At 42.4% G+C, this 25814-nt stretch overlaps 1 protein-coding gene across 3 annotated transcripts in view; it reads right to left on the reverse strand.

Moving 5' to 3' along the window:
* Positions 1-15169: 15169 nt before the first annotated feature.
* AKAP7 (A-kinase anchoring protein 7) overlaps positions 15170-25814 on the reverse strand; it is a 106869-nt gene continuing 96224 nt past the window's right edge. Inside the window, exons 8-9 of one of the 3 annotated variants that reach the window (XM_077352846.1) lie at positions 18827-19009; positions 15170-18055 (exon numbers count right to left, since the gene is read on the reverse strand). In XM_077352846.1, coding sequence (XP_077208961.1) covers positions 17856-18055; positions 18827-19009 — 383 coding nt within the window. In that variant the 3' untranslated portion in view covers positions 15170-17855. Of the gene's footprint in view, positions 19010-25814 lie in introns of all 3 variants that reach the window. The other 2 variants (XM_077352857.1, XM_077352851.1) reach the window with 2 other exon arrangements.

Here is a 25814-nt window from a genome sequence, read left to right on the forward strand (position 1 = left end):
TGGCATGGTTTTGTTCCTCTTCTTTCATCCAGTTCCTCCTTCCCCCAGCTTCACTTTAGGATTGAATGATCCTTGGGGCAGTGTTGCATGCAGTGAATGGGAAAAAATCAAGCTTGAGGAGAAAATGGCAAACATTGCCATTTAATTTTGTGATCTTGTCTACAATTGGAACAAGAGTTCTGATAATCATGGGCAGTGGCCATTCTCTTTTCACCTCCCTGCATTGTGTCTCACCGATTCCCAGGGTGTCCTGACTCTCAGAAGCCTTATCTTGGAGAAGGGTTGAGAGAGAGACAGACACAGAGATCTATCCCTTAAATTTCTAACATCCAGGATTTATAGGATCCTTATGCAATATTAAACACATAAAAAACTCAGTTAAGAATTGAACTATGACATGAAACAATTGATCCAAGAATCACAGATGTAGATGGAGTTAAGCTCTCTATTGAAGACCCCCCCCCCATCTTAAGGTTGGTCACCATAAATAGGCAACCTGTTTGTCCATCAACAAGTTAAGAGTTTGGGAGTGAACTTAGACTTGGGTCAAACAAATCAGCGCTATGTAGGGTAATCAACCTCAAGGTGATGCCTGGAGTTCTCCCATGAGTATGGGAGTTGCCCCCAAGGAAATAGCTAAGCTCCCTCCTCAAATTCTGCCCTCCTCAGGCACCACCCCCAAATCTCCAGGAAGAGTAGCAAAGACAAGAGTAGCAACCCTAACAAACCCATACACCTATATTCTCCTGGACGTTAATGGGAAAATCAGCAGCTCATATCAAAGTTCTCCTCTATTGTGTCTCTATCCAGCAAAAATACCTCTGCCATCTGCCTTCCACCTGCCATTTATAGGTCCAGAGAAGGTGTAGAAAGCAAACTGCCACCCCTTCACCATGCCTAGATTCAGTTGAGAATCAGCAACAGAGATTTTGTATTTAATCTATATTGCTGTGAGATGCTTTGGAAACTAGCTTTGGTTGAAAACTGAAATAAAATATTGAAAATAAATAAAATTAAGGGATTAAGAGAAAATATGGGGAAGAATGGTTTGTTCTGTATCTTTTGACAGATTGGTGTGTTTGCTTTAAAATCTGCATTTTATCATAAATAATAATGTGATCCCAAAATATATATCTGCCTTGTCTGAATATTTCAGATTTTATAAATGTTCTCCCTTCTGAAGTTATGTCATTTGGGCCCAGTTAATAAGCACAAGCTCAATCAAGCATGTCTGAAAACAATACCTTGTAAAGAAGAGCTGTGCAGTGCATGGTTGTAAATGCATCACTGAGTTTGAGAAAACAGACATAGCTTCTCTGTTGAGAAAAAGGTGAAGGACCTGGATCCTGAACTTCAGTTCCATTAGATATTTCTATTACAGCAAATAAGCATGCTTAAAATTACACTGAAACATTCTTTAGTCAAATTAGATGAGCTAAAAAGATGGTAGAGATCTAACCCACCTGCTTGAATCATGGCACCATGTGGTAGAAATTAAATAACTGGGGGAAAAACAGCATCCTTCTGTTGCACCAACTCTTCCATTGTGTAACAGGGCACCATGGAAGCCACAATTTGGGCAGTGCTGCTGGATGCTTTCTGGCAAGGCTGTCTCTGTTGCCAAGAAAACACTCGATTGATGCTCACTGGATATTTTGATCCTATTGCACCTCTTTCTTCTGTCTGGTAATTTTCATGCTCCTTTCATGCTTCCCTATATACAGCTGGAGTTTCCCTATTACCTAATGATAAATGTGGTAAGAGTCAGAGTACTGGATGAGTATCTACCAGGTACAGAACTAGCAGACTAAATTCCCTGCTTAGTTGTGAGCTTCAACTGCTGCTTCTCTGGGAAGGGGCAGCACAGCTGTGGTTTGTGCCAACCCCAGGAGTTCCACTGGCTGCCCATAAGTTTCTGAGCCGAGTTAACCCATTAAAGCACTAAGTGCAATCCTAAAGTGAGTTTCACTCTTTTAAGCCTGTTGACATCAACTGTAATTTACCTGAGTCGGAGAAATACCAGGTTTGAGAAATAGATATGTTGTTTTATCAGGGTAGTTGTTTTATATCAGTCTGGACTATATGGTATTTCATTTTGTATAGTTGGGAGGTACTGAGATGGTTTGAAAAGTGGGAATAGTAGACTTAAATATCTGGGGAAATATTTGATGGCCTAGAAGAAAAAAACTCACAGTCCATCGTGATTATATTGATACCATGAAAATAAAAATTAAAATAATAAAAATTAAATAATAAAAAGACAACAGTCAGCTGGGAGACCTTGGCCTAATCACAGTTGTCTTAGAGATGTTTTCACAGAGAAGTTGTCAAAGCTCTCTCAGTCTCACCTACCTTGGAAGCTGCTTTGAGACCCCTTTAGGTATTGAAAAACAGGTGTAAAAAACAACTTCATTTTCTATTATAAACACAATAAAAATAACACTTCTAAAACCTTACATTCACACATTAAAAATTCCAGTTTTTCGGATTTCCAATAAATAAATGCCCTGCGACTGCCCAGGCATCAGGTGAGGGTGGCTCTGGCCCACCTGGCTTCCACACCACCCTGTGACTGGTCAGGCCTTCTCAAGCAGCACAGCAGTGGCATGGCCTCCTTCCTGGGATGGCCCACACTGTCCCAGCTGGCTGCTTGCCGCACTGCCCCACAGCTGCCCCAGCCTCTTCTGGCATGCTCCCTGGAGTGAGACCACGGACATCACGTCCAAAGTTATATCAGTTTCAGGGGGCGTGCTAGAAGGTGTGTTCCATGTCAACTTTTTTTTTACACACACAAACTCAGGAAGATATATAATATTCCCTGTGGCATTTAAATAAATATTTGGAAGGATGTTTTTTCTATTTTATGGAGGAGTGTACAATTAAATTAACCATTACAGCTGCAGATTTGCTACCATGGTCAAAATCAGAGCAGAGACAGAACCTAAGGGCTAGCAAAAAGTCCACATCCGACTTGTATTTTAAAAGAACTCTAATGGTAAACAGTGCAGTATCCCTCCCCATCTCAACCTGTTGGGCCTTGAAGTGGATGGTGGATTCTTCCTGTGAGAGCTTGCATTATTGAAACATAGGTTGGCAGTGACCCATGGGATGGACTTGATGATCAATGTCCCCAGGAAGTGAGATGTGCAGCTGCTTTTTGGTTGGCTTAGGATGGCTTAATCCATATATTTGTTTTATATATGGTTATATTTAACTGAGCCGAAAGGCATTCAACCGGAGTGTAGTTACTGTGTAATCATTTGGGTGATGATACTGTCCCCATATAATTATAGTTGAATTTGAACTGCTGGTAACAGTTTGCCCTCCAACCCAGCGGATGAGGGAATGGTGTACGAGTGATTTCCAACTTTACTGTTCACAAAACATACACTTTCCTCTCCATGGCAACCACCTTATCATTGGACACAGGCACCATCCCACACAAGTATTTACTAGAAATCAGAAAGTCTTCATGAAAATGACTTTTGGTAGCTGAGAACCAGTAGGATGCTATAAGGACTTTTTCTTTCTTTCTTTCTTTCTTTCTTTCTTTCTTTCTTTCTTTCTTTCTTTCTTTCTTTCTTTCTTTCTTTCTTTCTTTCTTTCTTTCTTTCTTTCTTTCCATATTGAAATCTACTCTCTTCTTGGATTGTTCAAGCAACAAAAATGCAAATGACAACAGTGGCCACAACCAGTAATCTCATTGCTTTTAGGACATCTTAAGACTATGCTGCTCAGAAGAATCACGGCCGTGCCCTCACTGCTTGGCCACAAGTTGCCGATGCGGAAGGGCGGGGGCCTGCAGGAAGGGATAAGCTTGCAACTGACCCCCCAGACCCTTACAGTCTCTAATAGTTATTTGGGGAACTGAATGCTCTCATACAGTATACTCTGTCTCTGCAGCCTTCATTGATCACCTGCTTGTCCCTATGTCTTGGGCCTGCCTTCCAAACATAAGAGAATGAGATGGTAAAGAAGTGGCAGACCCCAAGATGGAAGCTGGAATGGACTGAACTACTTCAGCCAGTAAGGGATTATTTCCAGCTATGAATGTTCCTTTGCACTGAAAAAAAAACATTCATACAAATAGAATATTCACAAAGCCAGAGGAAAGATTTTTGTCTGCTACATTTACAGGGAGTTTTTAAAATGTGAGAGCATTCCATGCCACAGACAATTGCAGTCTGAGGTGTACAATTTGAATTACCAATCTCCAGGTGGGGATTGAGTTCTCCCAGAATCACAGCTAATCTGTGGACTACAGAGACCAGTTGCTTTGGAATAAAAATGGCAACTTCAGAAGGCATTCCACCCATGCCAAACGCCCTCTGTTCCCCTTCTATCCTGAGCAAGTTTGCCTTCCTGATTTTATCAGCCTAGTGTTCTTAAAATGGGAGGAGGTATCTGCTTGTTCCATGGAGCATCTGTTTTGTTCTTTGGTGGATATTATAACACATAACAGCCTAATTTGCGTGAAGTGGGATGTCTGGACTCCCTGTCATGCATACTTTTGGACTGCCACCTTTACAATAATTTATGAGAACACTTATAGAAACTGTAGTTCCAATACTTTATCTAAATAATCAGAAATTGATCTATAAATTACTAGCTGATCAAGACTCCCAGGTTACAGAAAAGGTAGCAGTATCTAAACAATGGAATCTTAGTTCGAAAAAAGATAATTATACTTACATGCTCTGGGATTGTTCTTAATACTGGGCTGTATTTGTCAATATTTTAAAAATTGGATTATGCCAACAAAGGTATTCTGGCTATCTGACATAATTTGTGTAGCATCCAGAAGAAATTATAGTCCAAAAATTAACCAAACATTGGGTATTCTGAAATGAACTATCAAGGACAAGAGACATGAAATCCACTTAAAACAAGCAGGAAGGAAGGTCAGTTGGGGGGGGGGGGATGAAATGAAAACAAGAAATCTGCTGAGTGAAGTGGTCCAGTCAGGAAAGGACCAGTTCATGGATTTGGCATATGAATGTGTGCCCATGGGTGCCACACAACTGATTGAAATGAACTGCTGGAGACATGAGAGATTGTGAATTAATTCATTTTGCTTTATCATTTAATTTGTCTATGATAAAAGGACAGACAAATCTCCACCTAGAAGGAATTACAGCTATGAAAACAGCTTTTTCCTTTGAAAACGTAGCTGTTTCTGCAATGTTACATGCATTTATATATAATGTATAGCTAGTTTCCCCTCAGAGTTGGAATTAAGCATCACACACATTTCTTGACTTTCAAGAACCAGGGAGAAAGGAGTAATTTTAAAAAGGAATGCTGGTGAGTCTAATCAGTTGTTATGTCTCCTTGCTGTGCTCTCTGTCAGACAAAAGATTTGACCCACCTCCGTCCTTTCTTCTCTCTCATCAAGAGACCCTACAGGCCAGGTTTATAGCATGCTGAGCATTGAAATGAACATATATTAATTACAGTATACAATCTGGCCAGACAGGAAATTACAGTGAGCATAGCATTCCAAAGGTATCTGTAATAATAATTATTATTATTATTATTATTATTATTATTATTATTATTATTTATTTCATGGTCCAATAAAATACAAAAGTAAAATGAAACATAATAGCAATAAAACAATTCAACTATATAGACTAAATTCAAGGTTAAGAGATACATCATAAAATCTAATAGCCTAAATAGCATAAATAGTTATGAACACTCTACAAACCTATCAGTTTACTTAGAATAGCTATTCAAAGGTATCTGCATTTAGGTTCCTTGATAGCTGGGACACAGCTTTTCAGCACAGGACAAATTTGTACAATGATTCAGAACTGAATTGCAGGGCGAGCTTTCTTTCTCTCATACACACATACAGAGGTTCAGAATGCAAAAATAGACAGTCATAAAGTTGTGGATCGTATTAGACTACAGATCTGACTACAGATTACAAGAGAATACCTGCTTGAATGTTTTCCAGGCTTAAAAAAATAAAAACCACTGATCTTCTCTGATAAGATAGATTTTCATATACATGGATCTTTAAATAGGGGCCGGATTCTAGTACACAATTTTCATCAGCTGAGGGGAGCAGGACTGTCTGGGAAGGACGAATTCATGAGTCTGCAGATTTGAATGAATTTGTGCACACGCTCATTCACACATATTCTGACTCAAGTAAAGGTACTGCACAATGGCCTATTAACAGCTGAAAGCATGGATTCATTTTGCATTGTGATTTGTCTATTTTGTGTTTTTCTGAAACAGTTTCAAGCAATTCATGATGATATTTTTCTAGCAACAAAGTGGCATATGAATCAGTATTTTTTTTAATCCAAACCTTTATTAAAAATGTGTAATGGCTGCTACCAACAATAAAATATTGTAGCCAGGAAAACAGATGACAGAGAATTTGGCCAGAAGAAGACATGAAAGAATACTGTAAGAATAATATTGTGGTTCATTATTTTGTAACATTCTTTTATGTATCCAGCTTTCTTTTAGTGTTTTCCCCTCCTTCTGCAGGCTACTAATTAATGTTTGGATGTGAATGCACTTTTTAACCTCTCCAGGATTAGTTTCCATTCAGTACAAATGTTCTCATTAAGAAGACATATGACATGAGGAGAATATAAATGAGGAAATTTGTGCAAGTTACTATTTTTTTTCCTATCGATCAAACAAACACTGAAGACAAACACTGTGGCCACATTTATCCTTGATTATATCTAGTGTTCAAAAACATATAATTTATGACAAGAATTAGATGATTTAAGGCTTTTTTTGTGAAAAAAACTAATACAAATGGAGACTATTTTAGTGTTTCATGAATTGCTAACATGCTAGTATGATAGCAGTACCTTTTGATAAATGAAAGACAGTTTGTTGTGTAGTGGCAGTAATGAAAGGATCCAGTATTATTGAAGTAGCTAACTCATCACCTTAGTACTGGGGTTATTACTACGGTCTCTGTTCCCGGCACTAATACATATGTAACTATATGTGTGTTTTAAGAGCTGTCAGGTTGCATCTGACTTAAGGCAAACCCATGAATTAATGTCCTCCAAAATGTCCTATCATTAACAGCCTTGCTCAGCACTGAATTAATCAATCTCATGTTCTCTTCCTCTTTTCCCACTGCCTTGCAATATTATTATAGACAGACCCAAACCAGATCACGAACTAAAGTTTGTAATGATTTTGGCCAGTTATTGGTTCACACAAACTGAAGGTTGTAGTAGGTCAATCAGCACAAACTTTCCATGAACTTTCAAGCAGTTGGGGGTGTTCATGACAGTTTGTGAATGGATACATTTCCAGGCAGACTTGTTTCCACTCAAAAAGCAACAGGAGAGAGGAATTCTTCAGGCTTGGAAATCTTGCCAGTTTCAAACTAATCTTGACAGTTTCAAGAGATCCCTCTTTGCCCACATTCCTTTGCGTTCCATTTCCATTTCCATGCACAGAATTTGAAAAAAAAATACCCCTCCTTGCTTGGCCACTAGACAGTGGAAAGATCAGCCTGCATCCCCATGACTACCTCAGCCACTGGGGGGCTTCTCGGTGTCCTGCAACCTGCCAATGAGGACGCTGACCCATGCTGCCATACAGTACCCTGCTGCCAACAGGCTTACCAACTGGAAGAATGTCTGCCATGCAACAAACCACTCTCCAACAAATGAGGACTCGCACAACACTAAGACATTGTCAAACTGTGTGTGTAAAGAGTGAGAACAATGAAAGGATTGGGAAGGGACGAGGGGAGGGGAGGAGGGCATGGGAGAGAACCGGAACAGTGAAAGAGAATGGGGGGGAGGGCAAAATGGAGAGCAAGAACAATAAAAGTGATCCAAAAGGGATGGAGGGGAGGCAAAGTAGATAGTAGGAACAATGAAAGAGATTGATAAGGGCAGGGGGATGTGGGGGGATTTGGAAAGGAAGCCAATATTTAAATATCTAAGGTAATGGGTTGTGAACAAGGAGCCCAAAGAAAGACTCCATATCAAGCCAACCCCAGAGGGGATTGGAAGTACTGAAAATCTATGTAGGCCATTCAGCCTTTTCCTTCTAGCCACTACAGCCTGTTTGAGCCTTGAAGACTACATATATTGGTGAGAAACTACCATGCACCTGAGGAAACACTAACACATCAAACCCAGTAGAAAGAAGACAATCAAACTCACCTGAAGAAAGAAAATAAAAATCCCTAAAAATCCAAATTCTGAGGGGGGGAATCAAATAATGAACACCCTATTGTCACTTAGACTCTCACCAATCAATACTACCTCCTCCACTACAATTTCTACCCTGACTTAACCTCCCACCACAAAATTGGCAATCCGAAAGTTGGCTTTCTGAAATATCAATCAAGATGATCAGAGACTAACTCACCAAATTCACACCACACCAGCAAGAACAAACTATACTAGTTAATACCACCACTTCCCACCCAAAACAAGAAACAGTCAACCATTAAGGTAAGCCAACCCATACAGTGAGAAAAAAACCAGCTGACACAAACCCCATAGGAGAGTCAGGCCTCAGATGAACCAAAATAAGACCAAACATGGACAGCCTGAAAAAAAAAAACAGGCAAAAATGTGGAGGGAATAACAACAGAGGACCCAAAAGGATCAGGGATCCCAATAAGGGGAAGAGACAGAGATGGCAGTGGGAGCAGGTGGGATGAGAGAAGGGGCACAAGATATGGTTACTCTCAACCCCCTTCTAACTTCCATTCCATCCCTTGGGTCACTGGGGTGGAGACTAGGGTTAAAAACCCACCTCCAGCACTGATGTTGAGCAATGCTAGGTTAATCAATAATAAAGCTTCTACTCTGCAATCTTATTTTGCAGAGCACAGAGTGGACCTGGCATGTGTGACAGAAACCTAGGTCAAGGAAGGCAAAACAATCCCCCTTGAAGAACTAGTCCCTGCAGGGTTTTCTGTCCTCCATCAGTCATGGACTATGGGGTGGGGACTATGCACTACCATCCCTGCTGGTGGCAGTGGCAGCCTGGTCATTATAATTCCCCAGCCTATTAATCCTGGGGGACTTTAATGTTCATGCTGAGCTGCTGTCCTCTGGAAATGGCTCAAACATAGTGTCGGCCATGGCAACACTAGGGCTCTCAAACAATTTGTCACTGGCCTTAACCATCTGCCAGGTCACACCCTGGATCTCCCCCAGTTGGGCGCTAAGAATATTTTAGCTCACTTATGGAGGCTGCTGGATCCAATTAGATTCTTGAATGCTCTGCGGCAATGGTCCCCAACCACCAGGCCACAGCCTGGAAGCCCCCGGCGCTGGGCTGCGGCTCCCTCTCCCCGCTCCCCCCCCCACAGCAAGAAACTTCCCAGGCCATAAGCAAATTGGCCACCAAAGTGGCCGATTAGCTTGCGGCCCAGCAAGCTTCTTTCTGCGGGAGGGGGCGAGAGGGAAATGCGGCCGCCGGCATGGTGGTGGTGCAAAGGCACATGCGCGTTTGTGCCCGGTGGGGACGCAAATGCGTATGCGTGGCGGTTTTGCGCATGCGCAGTAGGTCCTCATATGTTGCGCATGCGCATTTGCAGCCCCCGACGGGCGCAAACGCACATGCACAGACCTGTTGCACATGCACGCTTGCGCATGGGCTGCCGCGCATACGCAACGCCTGGATCGCTTTCCCCCCCACCGGTCTGCAACCCGAAAAGTTGCGGACCACTGCTATGCGGGATCCAAAGCCTCCCAGCACTTCTCTAAATGGGCTGGTCAGTTACTGGCATGACCGAATGCTGGCCTGCCATTGATGAGATAGCTCCCAAATGCCCTCTCCGCCCCATCCCAGGTGAGCATGCTGGTATACAAATGAGCTCTATGTGAAGAAACAGGAACTGAGATGACTAGAGTGAGTTTGGAGGAAGACTTGCAATGAAGGATCAAGAACATCTTATAGGATGCTTATAAAAGCCTATGAAATGGTGGTGAAATCAGTAAAATGTAACTTTTACTTGATTTGCATTGCATCTGTGAACTTGCACCCAGAACAATTGTTTAAGATAGTTTGGTCTCTCACTGCCCTAGAGGAAGGATACCAAAACAATAGCCAATCAGAAATTAGCTGTGAGGCATTCACAAGCTACTTCATGGATAAAATCTTGACACCCTGCCATGACCTTCCACCAGCCTTGGACATAGAAAGTGAACTAGAGTCCCTCTGGAGGGAACACTGAATAACTTCCAATGGCTCACATTGACTAAAGTGGACAGGATGCTGGCTTCAGTGAGGCTGACCACATGCTCACTAGATCCCTGCCCCTCATGGCCACTTAAAATGGTTGATGAGAAGATTGGGGTCCCTCTCTGATCAACCTCTCCCTCTCAATAATCAACCTCTCCCTCTCAATGGGAGTTGAAAGAGGCAGTGACAGGTCTGCTGCTGAAGAAACCATCTCTGCATTCCCGGGAACCTTCCAACTACCACCCCGTCTCACTTTTAGCAGTTTCTAGGGAAAATGGTGGAAAGAGCTGCTATGGACCAAATATCAGCATTTCTGGATGTAGCTTCAGTTCTAGATCCATCCCAGTCAGGGTTCTAGCATGGCTATGGGGTGGAAACAGCACTGGTTGCCCTGATGGAAGACCTTCATTGCCAGCTGAACTGGGGTAAGTAAGCGCTGCTTGTGCTACTCAACCTCACAGTAGCATTTTGCTTAATCTACCATGAGTTCCTAGCTTACCACCTCATCAACACCAGGATATGGGTGATAGGTGGCCAATGGCTGATCTCCTTTCTCTGGAGTCATGGACAAAGGGTAGCAATCTGAGACAAACAATTGAACCACTACCAACTCACATGCCAAGTATCGCAGGGGGTAGTCCTCGCTCCAATTTTATTTAACTTCTTTAAGTGCCCTCTTGCCCAGCTAGTGCAGATGTTTGGATTTGGATTTCTGACAGAAATGCTGATTTTATGAATTTAGGCAGATTGTGAGTGGCTGGGCAGGAAGAAATGTGCCAGTGTTTGTCTCTTGTAGCTTTTCCTTGCATACCCAGGGAATTGTTAATTGCTGCCGTGGGATGGGAGGTGAATTTCCTCCAGGCCAGGCTGGATTCTGGAGATCTTAGGTAAAGGAATCACTTGGGCATGAAATTGGAGTCACTGTGGATGGGCAGGTAGTTGTGAGCATTGTGCAGGGGGTTGGACTAGATGACCCTGGAGGTCCCTTCAAACTCTATGATTCTATGATTCTAACATCTGTTGGGCCCCCAAAACCCCTCCTACTCAGATATGCCTGCTCCATAGTGTACAGCTGTAATGTTACCTGTTACCTGTGAACAAATGTTCTACTGTTGCTTAAGTTATGGTTATTGTCGAGGATGCTTCATCCTTGATGATGTAATTAGTTACTGTACTTATATTGTATTCTGTTGTATTATGCTATTCATATTCTCTAAACCGCCCTGAGCTGCAAGGGTGGGTGGTATATAAATGCAATAATCAAACAAACAAATAAGTAAATTGTAATCATGTGCTTTGATACCAGTCCTTTTAAGCTTGCAATGTCAGTGGCACTGAGTTCTGCTGAGTATTCTGCATGTGATAAGTGGTTGTGCTGGCCCAAAACCCCCAATTGGATTTCCTGTGATATCAGTCATTTTAAGTTTGCAGTGCCAATTAAGCACTGGGTTCTGCTGGGCATTCTGTTCAGTGAATTGGTTGTGAATTACCCCCATTTTCAGCTTGTATTTCAGGGATTCTCAAGTCTGACCTTAGTTCTCTTGTAGTTGCATCACCACAGTGATACTGGGTTCTTCTGGTCATTCTGTACATTGAACTGGTTGGGCTTGCAATCCCCTCCTTGCTAGGATCATGATTCTGTAGTTCACATCAGGACTGTTGAACTGACTTTACTACAATGACTGTGTGTTCTGGTGAGCACTAGTACATTGCACTGGTTTTGCTGGGCTTATACTCCCTTGCTGGTAGAGTGATTCCGTACTTCACATCAGCCCTATTGAGCTGGCATTGTACAATGGCATTAGATTCCGCTGTGCATGTGTCCCCCGCTTGTAGAGTGATTCTGTGCTTGGCAGTGGATTCTGCTTACCACCTTTTGCTTGCACTGGTACTGCTGGGCACTCTGTACATTGCAGTGGTCCTGCTTGGTTTGCAAAAATGTGTGCCTCTACCTTCAGTTTCTACTGCAGGGTCTCTGACATAACCTTGTGGGGTTTGCATTGCCACAGTGGCATGGTTCTGCAGGACTTACAAAAATACCCCCACCTTCAGTTTCTAATTTAGAGATTCTCTGGGACTTCTGCAGGGCTTCTATTGCCATTGCTATTTCTGCTGTTGATTTTTCTCCATTAGAAACTGTAAAAGATGCGTGTACTGTGAGGTTATAACACAGCCCCCATAAGTCCAATCCTCAACAAAACCTTCACATTCAGCCTTGATTTTTACCATCCTGAATGATTGTGTGTAATTTGAAATATTGGCGATTAGACTATTCACCCTATTTCCAGATCATTTATAAATCAATTAAATAGTATCAGCCCCAAGACAGATCCTTGTGAGACCATATGGCTTCCTTCCCTTCATTGTGGGAACTGTCCATTAATTCCTGCTCTTTGTTTCCTGTCATTTAACCAGATTTGAATTAATAAGAGAACCTGTCCTCTTATCTCATGACTGCTAAGTTTACTCAGGAGTCTTTGGTGAGGTACTTTTTCAAAAGCCTTTTATAGTCTAGGTATATAATATCTACTGGGTCACTATTGTTTATATGCTTGTTCACTTTCTCAAAGGACACCAAAAGGTTGGGGAGGCAGGATTTCCCTTTGCAGAAGCCATGCTGATTTTCCCTTAGCATTATTCCTCTAGGTGTCCAATTAGTTTCTACTAGTTTGCCTGGGATAAATGTTAGGCTGACTGGCCTGTGATTTCCTGGTTTCCCTCTGGATGCCTTTTAAAAATTTGGTATCATTCTCGCTACCCTCTAATCTTCTAGTACAGCAGCTGAATTTAGTGATATGTTGCATATACAGGTCAGAAGATTATCTTTTTCACATGTGACTTCCTTAACAATTCCCGGATCTGAAGACTTACTTGGTTTTTAATTTCCCCAGTAGTCTAGAACTTCATCTCTGGTCACCTCAGTTTGGCCTAGTTTTTCAGTTTTTCAGACGGCTGTAAGCATGTCCCTCTTCTTAAAAAGAGAGGCTGCGGCCCACACTTTCAACAGAGAACACAGAAGCAATCTCCCCCTCCCCCCCAAAAAAAAACCCACTGAGCTTCTCTGCTATCTTCCCATCTTCCTTTAGCAATCCCTTTATTCCTTTGTCATCCAGAGGTCCCACTGCTTCTTCAGCTGGTTCCCTGCTCCAGATATATATTTTAAAATGTTTGTCTTGATGCTTGGTGTAGTGGTTAGGAGTGCGGACTTCTAATCTGGTGAGCTGGGTTCGATTCTGCACTCCCCTACCAGCTGGGTGACCTTGGGCTCTCCAAAGCACTGATAGAGCTGTTCTGACCGAGCAGTGATATCAGGACTCTCTCAGCTTTACCTACCTCACAGGGTGTCTGTTGTGGGGAAAGGGAAGGTGACTGTAAGCTGCTTTCAGACTCCTTCTGGTAGAGAAAAGCAGCATATAAGAATCAACTCTTCTTCTTCTAGCAACTGACTCCTCAAAATCTCGTGTGCCTAATTATTGCCTTACATTTCTTTTGCCAGAACCTGTGATCCCTCCTGTTCAATTCATTTGAACAGACCTTCCACTTTTCAAAATAAGTTTCTTTACTTTTTCTAGCTTCCTTGACTTGCATTGTTAACCATGCAAGCCTTCTTTTAGACTCGGCAGTGCCTTTCTTAACCTGTGGAATGAATTCTATTTGGGTTTCAAGTAGTGTGGTTTTAAATAGTTCCCAAGCATCTTCTAGAGATTTGACTCTCTTGCATTTCCTCTTCAGCTTTCCTTTTACTGTTCCCCTTATTTTTGTAAAGTTCCCTCTTTTGAAATGAAATGTTATGGTTTGGTACTTTAGGGGCAATTTTCCATTGACCTGAATGCTGAACTAAATAGCATTGGGGATTATTATTATTATTATTATTAGATTTATTGCCCGCCACTCCCTTGCGGCTCGTGGCGGGTTACAACATTCTAAAACCCCATAAAATCCAGTTAAAACAACTACAGTCCAGCAATTATTAGTTAGCAAGCTAACCCGGCAAGATTGGCTAATCCACTACCCTTTTCCCCTACTAGCAGGTGGAGAGGGGGTATTGGTGGTACCCATCTCTAATCCCAATCCCAAGTCCCGAGTCCCGGGGGGGGGGATAGATGTTAGCCTTGGCCTCAACCGTAAACCTGGCGGAAGAGCTCCGTCTTGCAGGGCCTGCGGAACGATGGAAGATCCCGCAGGGCCCGCAGCTCACCCGGGAGTTCATTCCACCAGGCAGGGGCCAGGACTGAAATGGCCCTGGCCCTGGTCGAGGCTAGGCGTGCTTAGAATCATAGAATCATAGAGTTGGAAGGGGCCATACAGGCCATCTAGTCCAACCCCCTGCTCAACGCAGGATTAGCCCTAAGCATCCTAAAGCATCCAAGAAAAGTGTGTATCCAACCTTTGCTTGAAGACTGCCAGTGAGGGGGAGCTCACCACCTCCTTAGGCAGCCTATTCCACTGCTGAACTACTCTGACTGTGAAAAACTTTTTCCTGATATCTAGCCTATATCGTTGTACTTGAAGTTTAAACCCATTACTGCGTGTCCTCTCCTCTGCAGCCAACAGAAACAGCATCCTGCCCTCCTCCAAGTGACAACCATTCAAATACTTAAAGACGGCTATCATGTCCCCTCTCAACCTCCTTTTCTCCAAGCTGAACATTCCCAAGTCCCTCAACCTATCTTCATAGGGCTTGGTCCCTTGGCCCCAGATCATCTTCAGCTTCCCTAGGGCCGGATCACTATTCCCAATTGATGTAACAACCTCTACTAATCCTTGGCATGTGCCGTCTATAGAGTTATCAGTTTTCATATTTTGCATTTTTAGTATTTGTAGAATACCCTGCCCCAAGACATCATAGTGAGGGATGTTATATACATTAAATGAATAAATTAATACTATTACTGTCATGTCATAGATTCAAGTGCTAGTTGTGTTGGTCTGAAGTACCAGAACAAAGTTTGAGTCCACTGGCACCTTTAAGACTAACAGAGTTTTATTCAAGGTGTAAGCTTTTGTATGCACAGCTCACTTCATCATAGAATATTACTGTGTTATGATCCATTGTGTGAAAATAGAAGCACCAAGATTGTCAGGGAGGGGGGATATTAGAGTTAGATCTGCAGTTAGCATGAGAAAGCTGGTATTTGTTCTGGTGTGTAGTGGTTTCTCAAGGCCACATAGCTGGAAATAAAGAGTTTATTATTTGTGCTTGTGTTTAGATTTGGCTACACTTGTCACTTAGAAAACCAGTACAATAAAAGCATGCTTTACTTTGGCAACCATTCTCTTTGTCTTGGCACATCAACCTTGGTATTATGCCAAACTGCAAGTAGCAAAGTTGCCAGTTCTTGCATAGATTTAGGGACTTAAATAGCTCCTTATTTCTTTAATCCCTAGCCGTTGAATATTGGCATCATATTGGGGTCGGGGGGAAATTCTGTAGAAATAGGTATTGTGGGTGAAGTAAGGGAGCAACTAAATTTGGCTTTCAGATGCAGGGATTCTCCCTTCCCTGATTACTTTGCATAATTATATTTTCACAGGGCTTACTCAAAGATGGTTGCCATCTGTTATGTTTGAGGTTGGCTGCAGCTGCACCCTGACAGATTCTCTTTTGCCTCTCATACACTGTCTCCAGTCATTCTTAGAGGCCAGCTTGTTGTGAGTACAAAAAAGTTAGGCTTAGCATTATCATTTTAGTACAATATCTAAAGTAGAACATTATGAACACAAAAGTCCTGAAGGTACCAGAGATGGCCACAATCGGGTGTGTCAAGGACCGTTCATGCACTGGAGGTTTCATGCCAAGCTGCAGGCTGGAGTTTTAATCATGGCAGGTTGGCCCACCTCTTCCTGCACCCACATGGGGGTGGCCTGGTGTACCACATCCACCCCCGATTTGTGCTCCTGCACGGGAGCTGGGGCAAAGTTCCCAGTGCGTAAACGGTCAAGGTGGGTGTAGGCCTAAATAGATAAAGAACAGTTTTCTCTGGGGTAGCATATTCTTCCTTGTTACCATGGCACTCAGCAATGGTGGCGTCCCAACACAAGTCCATGGCACATCTCAGTGACATCACTGGGGTACAAAGCTTAGATATCAGAACTCCCACAAAGTTCATTAAACCACATGTATGATCTAGATCAGGGGTAGTCAAACTGTGTCCCTCCAGATGTCCATGGTCTACAATTCCCATGAACCGCTGCCAACAGTTGCTGGCAGGGGCTCATGGGAACTGTAGTCCATGGACATCTGGAGGGACACAGTTTGACTACCTCTGATCTAGAGTATATGCAGAATTTCTGGGCCTCGCCATCTGATATCAAAATGTAGGCAATTCCTATTTTTATGACAGCCATCAGTTCCAATAAGTTTGAACTGTGGCTTAACTCAGCAGAAGTGTCCTGAAATGAAATAATGGGCTGATGCTGCAATGTTGTATGCCTCTAAAGAACTTCAGATAATTGATAGGTATGAAAAATTTAGACATCAATTCCGGAGGGTGGGGGTGGGGGAGGAATCAAGCATGCTCCTCTAAGAAATGATCAGCCAAGGTTCATAATGTTTTGTGATTTCACAAGACCCATTGAGAAATTCGAAACATTCCAGTTTGAATGTAAACAACAGCAGAAATAGTATTTTAGCATCTGTACACACAATTTTAACTTCTGGTTAAAAAAGAAAACATTGCCAAATCAAAACCACAGCTTATATACAGTGTAATACAAAACAGTTTAAAATTAATTCATAGGTTAATTTTCCTGAAATTGTCACTTTGCAGCTGTTGAAATGAATCATAAATTCAAGCCAAAAGACATGTATACACAGGAGACATGACCTAACCACAGTTAAGAACTCCAAAAGCCTTACTGATTTCAGCAAAAGAGTTATGAATGGGAACTCATCTCACCTCTTGAGATCTGTGGGCCTTATTCAATATCAATCTGTGCATGTTTACTCAAAGTCCCTTGAGTTCAGTGAGGCTTACTCCTAGGATCGAGGCCCGATCGAGGGCTTAGACTGCAGTAACTGCATAGCAGAGCACAGCAAATTGCTTGACTTTGACAGGAGTTTACTAATTTTTTCATACCTCTGAGGTGCGCACTGCACAATATCTATACACAACCTGAATAATTTTCCTAGAGGAATTATATGATAAACTGAGATGTGATGGTGTGGGAAGGAATTGCAGAGTTAACATGTGAAGACCAATCTACCCACAATAAGAGAACACACAATTCTGTTCCAAAAGTAGCACTTCTTGCAATTCTTATATTGCACTGAAGTACTGAACCAGGAAGTTTCTCCACAGATGTGTCTTTAGACTTCCTCTGACAGCAGCAAGCATATGAGATGGCATCAATCTAAGTAATGCTGAGTAATTATTTTGGATTTGTATACTTGTACCATTTTTAACACTAGAGTGCCATTTCTGTACATGGTTACTGAATGCTTAAAGACTGCCCTCCTGTTGCAAATTATTATCATTTTAATTCTGTGAAATGGATGGATTCAGCAAGCATGTATCTGTATGCCATAGCATGTTCTCCCCCTTTCAAATAGTTTCACATAAACCTCTCCCCACGTAAACAAGACCAATTTGTTTAACAAATATTCTTTGTCTAAAAACGAAATCATCTGTTTCCACACTCCAATATTTTAGTTAAGAGACAGGAGATGCAGCACCAGGGTGTCCTTCCCAAGTGCTGCTATTTGTAAGTCCTTTTACAAGCAGTTCCTTGTACATTTTCATCCGGATCTCTGGGCTTGACAAAAGCGCCTTTATCTGATTCAGTGTGGATAACAGGGCCAACAGTTCTTTGTGCAAAGCTTCTTTTACAACATCAGCTTCATGGCTTTTCCCTAAAAGAAAAAGGTGGCACAATTTTGCATACAATTAATTGTTGTCTAAAATAATAGAACCAAAGTATCAAAAAAGATGGCATCTTTTGAGAAACACAGTTTATCCATATGTGCTTCTTATATAAAATGTAATGTTTACTCAAAAATATATGATTTGTGTATGCAGAAGTTATTTCACAATGAAACATGATGATAGGGTATCAGGAACAAATTCCCATTTTGTAACACACTGGATAACAGCAGAAGTGACTGATATTTGTAACCACAATTCTAGCAATATTTCTTTTTCCAGTGCAACAAAAATGTCTTCATTTCAAATACACTTCAAGTAAACAGTTATATTCTGCAATTCTGTGCAACAAAATGAATGGCATCGTTTTCAGTTTGGCTATCCCATCTTCCTTGGTGATTTGTTTTCATCACATAAGCTCTGTTCCCTTCAAATGCAATGAAGAGATTTTCTGCAGCTGAGACTGACTGAAGCGGACCTCTTTGCTGGTCAGGTCTGTTCATCCCTCCCTCTCTTTCTGTCTTGTCTTTCTTCCAAGGATTCAGTAATGTTTTTATTCTTAGCAGCATTGATATCCAACTCATGAAGCTCTGCAAGATAGGACCTCCTGTTCAGATGAGGTGTCTGATACCAGACAATAACAAACTCAAGTTGGCCGTGGCAATTTGCCAGAGCTGACCTAAAGGGCAAAGACATGGATATTTGTGGCAGAGTCCTGCCTCTTGGCTCCCAAAGTACTCATTTGCTATTGTCGTTCTCACTTTCATTGCTATTGCCAATGGCTGCCTCCTCAGTTTTCACTGGGCTTTCGCAATCAGTCTGCCTATTTTTGTTTTGGGTTTCTTCTAGATACTGCTGCACCGCCTTGAGGACTGCATTCTCCACCAGTCTTTTGCTGAGGCTCAGCAACTCCGCATCATCTGGCTCTGGCCCTCTCTTTTCACCTACACACCACAACAGACAAAAATCAGTAAACCAGTACAGGTGGAGAAAGAGCACTCAATACACAACTATTAGGAACAACTCTTCAGTCCTCCTTACCCACCTCGTCTTGAAAAGCAAGCTCATCTGAGGCCATCTGGGCACTGGCTTCATTTTGCTAGCAGGCTGCTTAAAGGGAGCAGGAAGGAGCTGCCAGGAGGCAGCTCCTTGGCCATAGCTTTCTGGCGCTTTTGTTGCTCACCTGTTTGCCAAGTCCCCAACTGATGGTCACTGAGTTTTCTCCCCGCTCCACTTATAGCACATTAAGCCATACATATTGGACCCATGGCATAATCTGGGAGCAAGAAATGCTGTAGCATTGCTAAAGTTCAGTGTAGGTGGGCATAAGCCGGGATGGTAGATCCGTGTAAATCCTGAAAATCTTAACTAGCAGTTGTTGTTGATGTTTACTTCATAGACCAGTTACATTTCCTCAGATGACTTGTACCGAGCATCAAGTTCCCACAGACCCCTCCTAAACTAATATTAATTTCGTATTAAATCATTATGTATTTTGTAAGTCAACGACTCACAAAAGAATCCATACATAGCTGGCAACTGCTGTAATAAAATTTGATTGCATAAAACACGCTATTAGCAGTGTTTTCTTTTGATGACATAGTGCATAAATTTAAAAACCAACCAGTCTACTGAGCATAACGAATCTGTATGCTAAAATTTGAATCCTATGACACCTTTAAGAGTAACAAAGATTTATTCAAGATGTGCATACACAATTCCTCTGAGATTGTCTAGGGAAGTGTGCATACATATGAAAGCTCACGCTTTGAAGACATCTTTGTTGGTCTTAAAGGTGCTACTGGACGGAAATTTTGTTGTGCTACTTTAGAGCAATACGGCTATCCACGTGAAAAAAAAATCTGTACTCTGCAACACTGTCCATGTATCATCTCTGATTTTCACACACATTTCATGAAATGTAATGGTGTACAGGGCCCTTGACTGCTCATTTAAAGCTGGGACTCAGGAAGACAGAGGGAGGGAAGGGAATAAGAGAACCACAGTTTGTTACTGCAGTCTTTGTAAAATGATGTTACAGAAGACTTGATACTGAGCTACTCATACTATAAGCAGATCTGGTATTTCCCCAGACATGTTTCCTTCTATGCACTCAACTCATGATACACTTTGGTTCCTACAATAATTACAGACAGAACTAGCCATCAGAAAATGAGTAACGCTACAGAGAAAGAGCACCACCAGTCATGAAAGGAGGGCAGTGGGGTAGGAAGTATACTTGGGTGTTCAAGCAAATGTAGCTTTTTGTTCTACATGATGTGAAGGGGGGGGGGGAGGAGAGCTAGTGTTAAACATCTTTTCCCACCGCTAGAAGGAAATTAATCATCCTGCATTCCTTTACCCAGCAGGTTTTGGGTTTTTATCTCTGATCAAGGCTGCAGAATCTCTCCGTCCTCCTGTCTGCCTTTTAAAATGAACCTTTTCACTACACCCAGTTTCCACCTCTCTTGCCTTGCATGGAATTGTGAGCAGACCCTTACTCCAAAGTAACCTTTACTAACAAGCCACTGTTCTCTTGACCAAGCCTCGCTGCAGGGTAAGGGAAACAGTTGGCTTAAAACACCTATCATCCACCAACACTGCAAGTGAGGGTACGCTCTCTCATGTAGCTCCATGCCCTGCTCCACTTTCCATCTTCTGATGGTGTCCCCTGAACACACACTTCCCGCAAAACTAGCACATTAAATGGTTCTTGTGTGAGCAGCCCTGTCAATGCATTCCACGGTATCCATCTTTAAATAGGACAGGGTCCTATTAAATAAAAGAGTAAGGCCACATGGGGAGGAGTTAGGGCGGGCCCTGTCCAGGATAAAAACTCAGAGGGCCCAATCAGGAGCTGCAACGGCTCCTGATTGGGCCCTCATAGTGTCCATCCAGGACCAAGCAGCCAATGGGGAGGCGCGCAAAGTGCCTTCCTATTGGCCCCTCACCAGGACAGACCAAAATTCCATTCACCCAGCCCAGTCTGGCTGCCAGTCTGCTCCTGACCACCAAAGGGAGAGGAGGTCAGTAGGGCTGCCAAGGGGGATGAGAACAGAGGCTGCGCCAGCCCTTTTCGCCCCAAGGCTGTCCTAACTGTCACGTCCAACTGTCACTTTGCCTCATAACCCTGACAGAGCTGGCAGGAGGCCCCCCCCCCCTTTCAGGCCTGCTGCGAAGGAGCCTCTGACAGGCCCTGACTGAGGGGAGGGAGGCATTTTCCTTCAGAGAGCAATGCAGGGGAGCCTGAGGGCCTTCCTTTTTAGGAGGGGGGGCTTTCCCCTTCTGCCAAACAGTTGCCTGACAGGGAGGCCACAGAAAAGCCCCTTCTCACTTGAAATACTGCTCTTCCCAGAGGTTAGACACAGCCAAGCCATGTGTCTTTCTTCTTTGCAACTGTCTGCAGATTTGAGGCCACTGCACAGCGTTATTCTGCAGAGGAAGCTGGCTCTTTTGTCTCCTGTTTCATCTGCACAACAACCCTGTGTAGTAGGCCTCAAGTCTTTTAATTCAACAACACCAGAGGGGCATTTCGGTGAATGTGGCCTAATTCACACAAGAAGGGAAATGACGCAGAACTGGGGGGAATTGGTTGCCATGTAATCTTCCCCTAAGAAGAGTCTCCAGTCTGATTTCCCCTTCACATATCTGAGGACATGGCTCTGGAAAGCTCATCTGTAACCACTATGCCACAATTCCCAAAGGTCAGTCCTCTCCCACACTCAACGAATATTCCACACCACAGGTTCTTGACACCCATATCTCCACACCCATGCCCTCATTTGCCACCACGCCACCACAACCTCCCACACAACACACACATTCAACCCCATGCCCTTACAGACTGGACAACTCCTCCCCTTCCTCTTCCCACTGCCAAGCTCTAGCGCCCGTTGTATTCTTGGAGACAACGGGCTTTGCCCCTAGTTTGGTATAAAAGAAAATTTAGTCTATTAAAAAAAAGAAAGAGCCAAAGATAAAAAATATAGGATACAATTACACAAGCCATACAACTATAATTATTCATCAGGTGTTGCCACATGCTTTTATTATGGCAGTGTAAACCACAGCAACAATAATCAGACCAAAACATTCAGATCTTGGCTCTAACGTGCCTTCATTGTTCTAAAATTCTGCTTCCATTTGCTAAGCACTGACCCCCAACAGTAGACATGCTTTCTTTTAGTAGTTAATATTATATGAAAAGCAACAACATACTTCTTAGGTGGCCAGATCTATGGATTCAAATTGCCTTGTTTTCAGCATACTTATTTAGAATTATTCAAAAACTGGGATTACTAGCTTGTTTGTTTAACAGATTAACATGTCACAGATGGCCATATGGGTGTGAATGAAGAGAAAATTAACAGTAGACAAATAATATTTTAAAGCTATGTTTTTCTACACATGCCTAAAGCTCTAAATTTAAAAGTCTAATACAAGAACTTTAAGAGCACTCACCAAGTCAGAATATTCTTAACGCCTGTTCATTCAGCTTTCCAGCAGACTGTAAAGCCCTAGGGACACTATTAAGAACTGATAGTTCTAGATCTAAATCAGCATAAGTCAGAGGGCCCTTAATCAGATCATAATTGTGTGGTCATTGCATACTCTTGCCCATGTATGTAAAGCCATAAGACTGTCTCATTATGGCAGAATGACGTGCCTCAGGAATGCATGATACAATAGATTTGTAGTTATCAATAAGAAACATATGGCAGATTTAGCTTATATTCTGATGAAGAGCACTGATGTTGAAATATTGTGACTCATCTTGGAGCAATAAGGACTTATGGTTCATTTATTTATTTGATTCAACTTTCAAAAGTCAGTTTAATTTACTCTGTCTCTCTCCCTCTCTCCTGTGTGTATCTTGCAGCAGGCAGTTTTATGTGATTTGTGCTTGTGTACAGAGGAAGCAGTTTGTACAGTTTAATCCTGTACCTCCAGGCTTTGTTGCAGTAAAATAAGTGAATCACAGAATCCTTATATCTAATGGCCAAGTGCTGAACCCCATCACCCAAGGATATTAAAACTCCATAGGGGGAGGGATGGGATTTTTAGCTGCCATGTTAATTAGTAGATTGATATTTTAATGGGAATTTTAATGGGATTAGTTGTTGTGACCCGCCTCGAGCCTATCGGGAGAGGCGGGAAATAAATCTAATAATAATAATAATAATAATAATATAAGAGGGCCAGTCACAACTGCAGGTTAGGGTTCTGCAAACTGGTAGTATAAAAAATCCCTGTAAAAAACAATGTCTACATATATGCAGAATCGTTTTTTTTTTAAACAGAGTTCAAGTTGTGGAAGAAACACAAAATTGTGCCCAAGACTGCTGCAGTGGCAAACTCAACTGCCAGAGGATCCAGAGCAGGAGCCAGCAGAGGGAAGAGCCAGCAAAAAGGATGGAAGGCAAAATGAGACAGAGGAGGCTGCAGGTGGTGCAAGGGGATATGATTTGCCTTCTCCCTTGAGTCCCTTTGGTCCTCTTCTTGTAGGTACTGCACTAGAAGAATCACAGTTTTCCTTAATATTAAAAGCTGTAATTCGAAGCTTTCCGCAATTTCATCCAACCTACTTTAATTAGAAGATTTTTCTTTTTATTTGGTATAGACAACTTCAAAATGGAATTTTTGAAGACAGGGTGGAATATAAATCCCAAAATAAACATTTTTGGTTCTGCTCTCCCTTATCCCAAACACAAAGTCCTTTGGCATTCTCACCCTTAGTCTCCATCAGCTATTCTGCTGGGTGTCATTAACACAGCTGTCCAGAAGATGGTTCATTAATACGCAGGGGAATGAAATGTGACTGTTTCTGGAAATCGAGTGTAAAATGAGAAACATTCACAACTATTCTAGAAGGATGCTGCTATGGAAGCCATGCTATGAGTGATCCTGCAACCTGCTATACTATATCCGTAGTGACCTAATGAAATATATCTGTATGCGAGGACACTGCCATTCGTCTACCCTTTTTTTGTCCATGCAGGTGATTGTATGAGTGGGAAACATACATAAAACTCTGCCTTAAATATGTATATGCCTAATAAGGAAAGCACACAAGTACCAGTCTTGTTCAGACAACTGATGCTGCAATGGAATTTGTTGTCACAGACAGACGGTTAATTGATATAGTTTTGACTAACATGAATACAAGGTCTTTATAGGGGCACAGGACTGATTAGTATGATCTGCCCTCAGAGAAGGATGGATTTGAGTAGTTTCCTGGGGACTGGGAAGATTTTCCTGATAATAGGACTTTTCTGCTAACAGCATGGCAGATTTAGTAGAAGGCCTGATGTGCAATTGATACCATTGCTCCTAAGCATCTTCTTTCTCCCCCTGGAGCTTGCTTGGCTGCCTAGTTCACAATGGAACCAGGGCATCTAAAGCATTACAATTAACGGAAGAAAATTCAGACTTTGCATGACCAAATGCACTTGAAAGCTATTCTGTAGCATTAATGGCAATGAAGACATGACACATTCTGCTGCCACTGCATCTGCACAGAACCATCAAATGATCCTATTTAGTACAGTAAGAAATCATTCAGAAGTTGGCCCCTGGGACAAAACAGTTCTGGTGACCAATATGCGTGGCATTTTGCAGATAATTTTACTCAAGTCTAAGTCAACTTGGACTCCGCATTAGTAACAGTTACACTGAATGTTTCCGAGATTACTACTTCACATGGATAATTTTCAGTTAACTTGTCCATGGGACGTGAATAGGATACTTGGGAGAGATGAAGCTTATCACCTGTACATTAGACTATGTCCTTCATGCCTAGTGAAATCAGCCAGGAAGTGACTGACAAATTAGACCGTGCAAAATATTACTCATTCACTTCATGAATGCACAAAGCCTGCATAGGCATCCTTTGCTGAAGAGCTCAGCACAACATGAGGAAGCAGGTGCAATACAACTTCAACAGTGTGGAATGAATTACACTATGATGCACTGGAGATGTGAATTATCAAGACTGGTTATTGGTCCTTGTCTTGCAAGCTCTGTCTGTATTTAAGCAGAACAAATAGCTCTAGTGACAAAGGAGTCTCTGTCTTATGCTTGCAACATGAATCTCCAGAGCCAGCTGGATAGAGGTGGTTCAGTACTCCTTGTGTTGCTCGATCTGTCAGCTGCATTTGACGTAGTCGACTACGGGTTGCTAGTCTACCACCTCGCTGGAACTAGTATTTGGGGGACAGCTCTTTAGTAGTTGGTCTTCTTCCTCCAGAACCAGACGGTGGTAGTGGAAGAGAATCAATCACAGTCTTCCTTGTGGTATATTCTCCCTCATGCTATTTAACATCTTTATGTGCCCTCGGGCCCATGGTCTGGAGTTTGGGCTAGATTGCCACCAGTATGCTGATGACACCCAGCTCTATCGCTGGATGGAGGGCAACCCTGATTCCCAACCCCCCCTCCCCGTATAATTTGTCAGTTGTTTGGAAGCAATGATGGTTTGGCTCAAGCAAAGCCAGCTGAAACTCAATCCTTTCAAGATGGAGGTCTTGTGGCTAGGCAAAAAAGGCCAGATGAGGAAGCATGATTGCCCTGCCTGGGCAGAGTGTAATTGAAGATCTTGCACTCAGCCAGGAATCTGGGTGTGATCACAGATGCCTCCTTATCAATGGAGGCACAAGTCACAAAGATAGTCTACCAACATCACAAAGGTGTTCTACCATCTACACCAAGCATGGCTACTAGGACCCTTTCTGATCCCAGAACGCCTAGCAA

This window comes from Paroedura picta, chromosome 1, assembly GCF_049243985.1.
Source record: "Paroedura picta isolate Pp20150507F chromosome 1, Ppicta_v3.0, whole genome shotgun sequence".
Taxonomy (NCBI): Eukaryota; Metazoa; Chordata; class Lepidosauria; order Squamata; family Gekkonidae; genus Paroedura; species Paroedura picta.